The 8,522-nt window shown below is 38.2% G+C and overlaps 1 protein-coding gene across 1 annotated transcript in view; it reads left to right on the forward strand.

Annotated features, from left to right (window-relative positions):
• Window positions 1-8,210, forward strand: part of LOC145012012 (uncharacterized) — an 80,229-nt gene extending 72,019 nt beyond the window's left edge. Inside the window, exons 4-5 of the mRNA XM_078970776.1 lie at window positions 6,796-7,906; window positions 7,990-8,210. Coding sequence (XP_078826902.1) covers window positions 6,796-7,906; window positions 7,990-8,210 — 1,332 coding nt within the window. The remainder of the gene's footprint in view (window positions 1-6,795; window positions 7,907-7,989) is intronic.
• Window positions 8,211-8,522: the final 312 nt, after the last annotated feature.

Genomic DNA, 8,522 nt, shown 5'->3' on the forward strand with positions numbered 1-8,522 from the left:
GTACGATTGCACGGTGTTCCCATATCCATTATCTCAGACAGAGATAGTAGATTCACTTCGAGGTTCTGGCAGTCATTACAGAGTTCCCTAGGAACTAGGCTGGACATGAATAGAGCCTACCATCTGTAGACAGACGGGCAAAGTGAGAGGACTATCCAAACCTTGGAAGATATACTACAAGCCTGTGTGATCAATTTTGGGAAAGCATGGGATACTCATTTACCCCTTGTCGAATTTTCCTACAACAACAGTTATCACACAAGCATAAAGGCTGCTCCATTCGAGGCCCTCTTTGTCCGAAAGTGTAGATCCCCTCTGTGCTAGGCTGAGGTGGGTGACACACAGTTAGCTAAAGGACGAGTTCCTAAAAGCACTCTCACAGGTCCAGAGATCATTTGGGAAATGACAGAGAAGATCGTTCAAATTCGTGAAAGATTGAAAGCCTCTAGAGACCGACAGAAAAGCTACGCCGATAAACAAAGGAAACCGTTGGAATTCCAGGTGGGCGACCGTGTTCTATTAAAGGTCTCGCCCTGGAAAGGCTTGATACGCTTCGGAAAGCGTGGAAAGCTAAATCTACATAGGGCCTTTCGAGATTCTCGCAAGAATCGACCCAATAGCTTACAAACCTAACTTACCGCGCGAGCGCAGTAACGTGCATTCTACTTTCCACGTCACAAACTAGAAAAAATGTCTGTCCGACGAGACTCTTGTAATCCCACTCGACGAGATCGAGATCAACGAGAGCCTCAACTTCGTGGAAGAACCAATAGAGATCATGGACTGGGAGGTCAAGCAAATGAAACAAAGCCGCATCGCGATAGTGAAGGTTCGCTGGAACGCCAAGCGAGGACCTAAATTCACTTGGGAGCAAGAGGATCAAATGAAACTAAAATACCCTCGTCTTTTTACTTAGTTATTTTTGTAACTACTTATTTGCTTAAAATCTAATTTCGGGATGAAATTCCCTTTAACGGGGGGGGGGGGGGGGGGGATGATGTGACAACCCGAAATTTTCATTCGTACAAACTCTAAAGTTAAGCACTTCAATTTAAAAGTCAATTACATTTCTGATAATTGTTAGCCAATTTGGAGTCCGTTTGAGTATTTTAGTATTTATTCTTCAAACGAACGAATGAAAGGGAGTACTGTCTCGGGTCTTGGAGTAGCAAACCCACACTTAGCACCCTAATAAAGAGTTCACGACCAAACTTTTGGGGTTTGGGCCATAAACTCTTGTGTGGCCGTGAACTCATGCCTTAGGCATGAGTTTACTCCCCAAAACCCTCATTTTTCGCTTCCACCTTCAAGAACACTAGCCATTCACTCTCAAGTAGCATCCCGTTCTTCACCCGATCTTCCGAAAACGTAAGTTTTTCTTGACTTGATTTGTTGTTATACCCTATCACCTAGTGTTTATACATCATTTCATCCATTCATTATTGATTTTCACTTAGATCTTCAAAACACCAAGAACACACACTAGTGTTCTTGGACCTTAAACACCCAATCGAGCTTCTATCTTGTAAGTACACTTACCCTAGCTTCTTGTGTGCTTAATATGAACTTGATAACACTTGAAAATCATCACGAAACATAAGGACAAAGGAGTTTACGGCCAAGGATGTTCTTGGGCCGTAAACCCCTTTCAAAGTGGTTAAATGGACCTTAGTCCCTTCCTAAGCCTTGGATGCCAACCGTGATCCTTCCTAGAAGTGTTTAAGACCTTAAACAACAATCACAACAACTCCCCATAAGATTTTACGGCCGTAAACCCCTAAGGAAGTGGTCCTTAGGCCGGAAACTCTACAAGTGAGTGTTATTGTGCCCTAATGCTTTCCTAAGGATTGGATTTGATCATGGAATGCATACTCTTGACTTATAAGGCCTTAAATCATCAAATGGCACTAAGTACCATGAGTTTACGGCCGTAAACTCATGGGGGAAGTGACCTAGGGCCGTAAACTCCATAAGGAGTGGTTCTTGGGCCATAAACTCCAATGCCATGCCATGTAGCCCTTAGATGCAACCCTTAGGACTTATAACACTTATATAAGGTGTTTTACAGGTCCTCGGATGTCTTAACTTTGTTAATTAGTTGTTTAAAGACTAATTGGATACGTATATATGTTATTATATGTTAACTAGGATCATTGAGTGTGTACAAGTCTTCACTTGACACTTAGCATCATATACAGTCCGTTCATCCAAACCACTCACTACAGGTGAGTTCATACCCGTTAATTAACCTTTTAATTATTTTTAAATGCTTTTATGGGGGGGGGGAATATAAGCTGAACAATTATAGTTATTACATCAATCACATGTGATTAATAACTACCAAACAAGTGGATTTCTTACTTTTCAAACTGTGTTACCAAACTGTTTTACTTCAAACTGTCTTACAAACTCCTTTTCATATCAAATACTTTATTTAAACTCTTTTAACTTATATTCAGTGTATCTATGTAGATATTATATAAGTAGGATTGAAAGGACTTAGGACTACTAGCCTACCTTACTTCATGTTCCTTGTTTGGTTGTGGACTTAGGATATCAAGGTTAATTGTCTGAAGGTCGTTTAAATCCTAGTTATATATTATGTATATGTATATAGATATAAAAGGTTACGTCTTTCATTCAGTTCCATACCTTTGGGTAGCAAGGCTATACAAACATGTCCATACATTAATAGTAAGCTACTATAGGAGTAGTTTAGGAAGATACTAAAACTATTACTAGAACAATGAAACATACAAAGAGTCAGTTCATATATGAAACAATACCATACAGAGTAGATAACAAACAATACCATACATAGTAGATAACAAACAATACCATACAGAGTAGATAACAAACAATACCATACAGAGTAGATAACAAACAATACCATACAGAGAAAGAGATAACAAACAATACCATACAGAGAAAGAGATAACAAACAATACCATAAAGAGAGAACATATAGGCTAGATAGAGGGAGAACATAAAATTCATCTATTCATTACATATACATTATTACATTTATGTGAGCCACTAAACGAGGCATGGCACTACCTGCCATGACTGTTTTTGTATCCAGAATCTCCTTAATTGGGGAGCGTATGAGTTTTTGTATAGATCTATACTGGATTGACTATCCTACACCTTGCTGCTCGCTATAGTGGGACTTGCAAGTCTACGGGTGCCAAATGTCATTTCTTACGGCGTCTTACATCGTCGTTTTACTAGAGTCGGTAGCAGGATACAGGTCGATCACATGATACTTTAAATAACAATTGGTTTAAAGTAGTTAGTACAACAGTAGTTACTTAATACAACACTACAGTACTATAACATTTTCCCATTACATTTACTTTGTGATATTTACACAATAAAGAATAATGTAAAAACTATATTTTTGGATAATGATAGTCAGATTTGGGAAAATACACACTCTAACAAGAGACACACACACAGATACTAAATGCCTTGGTAGAATGCTACTTTTAGTAGGAAACATAGGGTTTTCTTGGAGAGTTCAAACAATTACAAACTTTTACAAACATATATAGTTACAAACTAACAAACACTTTCATACAACTGCAGACACTAATATACTTATGATTTCACCAGCTTTAAAAGCTGATAAACTCTTTCAAAATAGCTTGTATTCTCAGGTCGCAGTAGACAGGTACCGGAGCCAGGTTTTTGAGAAGATGGAACTCGTTCAAGACTCATCTTTATTTTGATGTATATTATTTTTGGTGTCTATATAACTTGACAGAACACACTTGTATGAAATTATATTATTAATGCAATGGATGATGTTGTTGCTTGTTTACTACTTTGCATTGTTGTGATACTGTACATGACGTCCTCCACCCCCGAACGATTCCGCTGTTCTAATTTTGGGGTGTGAGAACAACCAAGCCCCTGGTTGGATGCATCGCAGTATACCACGAAGCCGTCTATCCCTTCGGGGAGGGATAGTATCGGTGTGGTGCATAAGGCTCGCTTCAACGTTTGGAACGCCTTCTCTTGTTTCTCTTCCTAGTCGAAGGCCACGCCTTTCTGGGTCAATGTCGTAAGGGGTTTCTCAATTCGAGAGAAGTTTTGTATGAACTTGCTGTAGTAGCCAGCGAGGCCAAGAAATTGACGAATTTCCATAGGCATCTTTGGTGCTGACCAGTTCTCAATAGCTTTAATTTTGGATGGATCCACGTGGATTCCTTCTTCGCAAACCACGTGTCCTAAGAATTCGACTCTTCGAATCCAAAATTCTCATTTAGAGAACTTCACATAGAGCTTCTCTGATCGTAAGGTTCCTAGGACTTATTGTAAATGATTGCTATGTTCCTCCTTACTTCGAGAGTAGATAAGTATGTCGTCGATGAAAACAATGATGAACTGATCCAAGTAAGGACAACATACCCTATTCATCAAGTCCATGAATACTGCAGGCGCATTAGTCAATCCGAACGGCATTACTACAAACTCGCAGTGTCCGTAACGAGTTTGGAAGGTTGTCTTCGGAACATCCTCCTCCAGCACTCGTAACTGGTGGTACCCAGATCTTAGATCAATCTTAGAAAAGTAGCTCGCCCTTTGCAGCTGGTCAAATAACTCGTCTATGCGAGGAAGAGGGTAACGATTTTTGATCGTAAGTTTGTTGAGTTCCCTGTAATTGATGCACATACGGAACGATCTGTCTTTCTTCTTCACGAACAAGACTGGTGCTCCCCAAGGTGAGAAGCTTGGACTTATAAAGCCCTTGCTGAGCAGTTCGTTAAGTTGACCGGATAGTTCTTGCATCTCAGCAGGTGCTAGACGATAGGGCGATTTGGTTACGGGGGTAGCCCCTGGAACTAAGTCGATCCTGAATCGACTTGACATTGGGGAGGTAAACCTGGTAGCTCTTCCAGAAAGACATCGGGGAAGTCGCGTACAACGGGGAGGTCTTTCAGGTCTTTTGTTTTCTGGTTCGCATCGACTACATGTGCAAGGAATGCATGATATTCCTTACGCAAGTACTTCTGGGCTTGAATACTCGAGATGATACGAAGGCTCGTACTGGGTTTGTCTCCGTAGATCAACAAGCTTTCCTTATTCGATAGATTTAGGCGGACTGCCTTCTCGAAGCATAGAATATCAGTACAATGGAGACTCAACCAGTCCATGCCCACAATGACATCGAAACTTTTGATTGATACAGGTATGAGGTCGATTGGAAATGAATGATTATCTAGCGTGAGGGTGCAACCTATGTAAATCTCGTTAGAACTCTCTGTCTTTCCGTTGGCCATTTCTACGATGAAGGTTTCTTTTAGTGCTTGCGGTGCTTGATTAAGTAAGTGTTTAAATTTTTGGTTTACGAAGCTCCTCTCTGCCCCACTATCAAATAGGATACAAGCATAAGAGTTATCAAGAAGGAACGTACCCGTGACTACTGTGGGGTCTGCCACGACTTCATTGTGGCCAATAGCAAATAGTCTCCCTGCTCTTCCCGCATTCCCAACTTTAGGTGTGACAACCCGAAATTTTCATTTGTATAAACTCCGCAATCAAGCACTTCAAAAATTAGCCAAATTCATCTCAAAACATTTTTGGCCGGATTTAAGCCCGTGTGAATATTTTATTTTATATTCGTCGAGCGATCAAAAAGAAGGAAGTATATTTTAGAGTTTGCCGTGTATCACGTAAGTCGCGAAACTCCAAAAGTTTGGAGTTTACGGACGTAAACATGGAGTTTACGACCGTAAACCCTCGAGAGTATAAATATGACACTTAGTCATTTTTAGCTCATTTTTCACTTCCTAGTTCAAGAACACCCAAGAAACTTTCTCAAGTATCATAGCACTTTTCCGTTAAATCCGCCAAAATGTAAGTGCCTTCTTCCTAGAATCGTTCATATAACACTTAATCTAGTGTTTATACAACATGTCATCCATGAAATCTTGTCTTTTTCATATATCTTCAAGTGTTCTTGATCCGTGTATGGATAATGAAGGCCCAAAAGGTTATGGGTAGCTTAATATTGGGCTCGAAAGTTGTTTGGGCTTAATGGCCTATGGGGTGTGCATGATGACGTAGTTGATGGATTAGGGTTTTCTTAAGTAAATTAATAAAAGTTTAATAAATCCAAGACTTCATTGATTGTTTGATTCAAAGCTTGGGTGGTCATGGAAGCATTTGGAAGGTTATCATTGATGGCCCTCTTTAAACTTTGGGAGTTACACTCTTATCATTGATGGCTCTCTTTAATCATTGGAAGTTACACTCTTTACATCTTCTCATAACCAATTACTAGCAATTGAAGAACAATTGAAGACATGGATGTTTTTTTGTTATTCTTAAGTGTGGTAGATGTTTTTTGTGTTATTTCAAGAGTTTCCTTAATTTTCATTTACTAGTTTTAATGAGAAGTTGGTTGGTTGGCTTGTAACCACCAACTTTGTAATAAAGGCTTTATATAAAGCTAAGTTTATGCATGGAAAAAGTAATAGACGAATTTTAATAAAACAAACCCTTTTGTTCACTTTGAATTATTGTCATAGTTCACAAATTATCATCTTTTGGACGTGATCCTTGAGTTGATCGAATTCAAGCTAATAGGTCTTAGTTTGTCTTTAGATTTACAAGCTATAGGTCTAGTTTGTTTATCAAATCTATCATTTTATTGTTTTCATCTCAAACATTATTCCATCTCAATACAAAACAACCATACATGTATCATAAGTGGTATCAGAGCCTTGTTCCAATTGGGTGTAACTGAGTTCTTATTCAAGAAAAATTCTTGCTATTTTTTTATTTTAGTTGTTCAGAAGTTATTGTCCAAAAATGTTGCGCAAATTATATGATGAAGAACAAATAGAGGAAGATAAATTTGAAGAAGAGGAGGAAGAAGATTCCGGTCCCATGTACGACACCGATGGAGAAGGGGAATTTTGTGAAAGAATAAATTTCTTGGTTGAAGAGGAATTTATTGAAGAAATTGAAGAAGAAACTAATTTCGTGATCGGAGATGAATTTGTTGAAGCAGTTGTGGAAGAAATCAATTTTGTTGATATGGACAGAATTGTTGAAGAAATTGTGATTTTTTTTGAACAACAAATTTCATTCCAAGAGCTTACAACCACGAGAACAAATGATTATAAGTGTCACAAAAATTCAGGTTCTCATATCTTTTATGAACATAATTTCTTTTCTAAAGATCTTAAAGAAATCCAAATTGGAAGCTTCATTGATCAAGAAGGTTTATTCGTTTTTCATCTTCATTTTCATTTCAAAGTGTGGGAGATTTTTACACTTTGGAGGCCATGGAATGCTTATATTTTGCATTTTGAAGACCTTGGAGAGAGGACGAAGTATGGTGAGAGGTTTGATTTTACTAATTATCATCTTAATAATGATGTTTTTGTTTTGTCTTCGTTCATTGATCAAAAGGAGAAAAAAGACTTGTGTATTACTTTTGATAAAAAGTTTTGTGCAATTAGAGATGGAGACTTTTCATTCGTGGCTCAAAAACAGCAAGACCAATTATTTTTGGATGATGGCAGAATTTTGTACCCTTCAAAAGACATTATGATGATTTCCAAAAAAATATGTGTTCATGGTGGTATCAATCAGTCACCAAAAGAGGCATTGCGTGGCAATTCTTATGCCCATTTTCTATGTTGTCCACAAACAAAACATATTTTCATTAATTCTTCATTCATTGTTCAAAAACACCAAGACCGATGGCGTGAAGTTTGTTGGGAACGAAAGAAGAAGGATGGTATCCATCTTTTTACAAACCATCTTTCTAAGAGAAAATCTGAAGATGCAAGTCCTAATTATTTACATAGGAGGGAGCTCATGATGTTTGGACTCATATTCTTTTGGTGTGCCTTTAATTGGGAAGCTGTGATATTGGGGCATGATGCTCGTCAACTTACAAATACAAACCATGACCCATTCTTTAAAATGACTACAATTAACCATTTAAATTATTGCAAGGTTAATTTGCAGGTTCAAGTTCATGGGAATGTACGGAAGTGGTTTTTCATCCACAAATGGAAGATACGGTTAAGATTGAATTTGGTGAGTTATTTGAAGAAGAACATGTGTATGTGGAGAAAAGACCAAGTTGGAGTAAAGAAAATGTTACATTATGCAATAACAAATTGTTTTCAAGACTTTCTGTCATGGAAGGTTCGTATGGGGGAACAACACAATTTGGTTCTTACTGAATTGAGGACAATTCCATTCGAAGAAGGAGGGAATGAGCCGTGTATGGATAATGAAGGCCCAAAAGGTTATGGGTAGCTTAATATTGGGCTCGAAAGTTGTTTGGGCTTAATGGCCTATAGGGTGTGCATGGTGACGTGGTTGATGGATTAGGGTTTTCTTAAGTAAATTAATAAAAGTTTAATAAATTCAAGACTTCATTGATTGTTTGATTCAAAGTTTGGGTGGTTATGGAAGCATTTGGAAGGTTATCGATGGCCCTCTTTAAACTTTGGGAGTTACACTCTTATCATTGATGGCTCTCTTTAATCATT

Source organism: Lactuca saligna, chromosome 1 (genome assembly GCF_052625555.1).
Source record: "Lactuca saligna cultivar CGN05327 chromosome 1, ASM5262555v1, whole genome shotgun sequence".
In the NCBI taxonomy this organism is placed as follows: domain Eukaryota; kingdom Viridiplantae; phylum Streptophyta; class Magnoliopsida; order Asterales; family Asteraceae; genus Lactuca; species Lactuca saligna.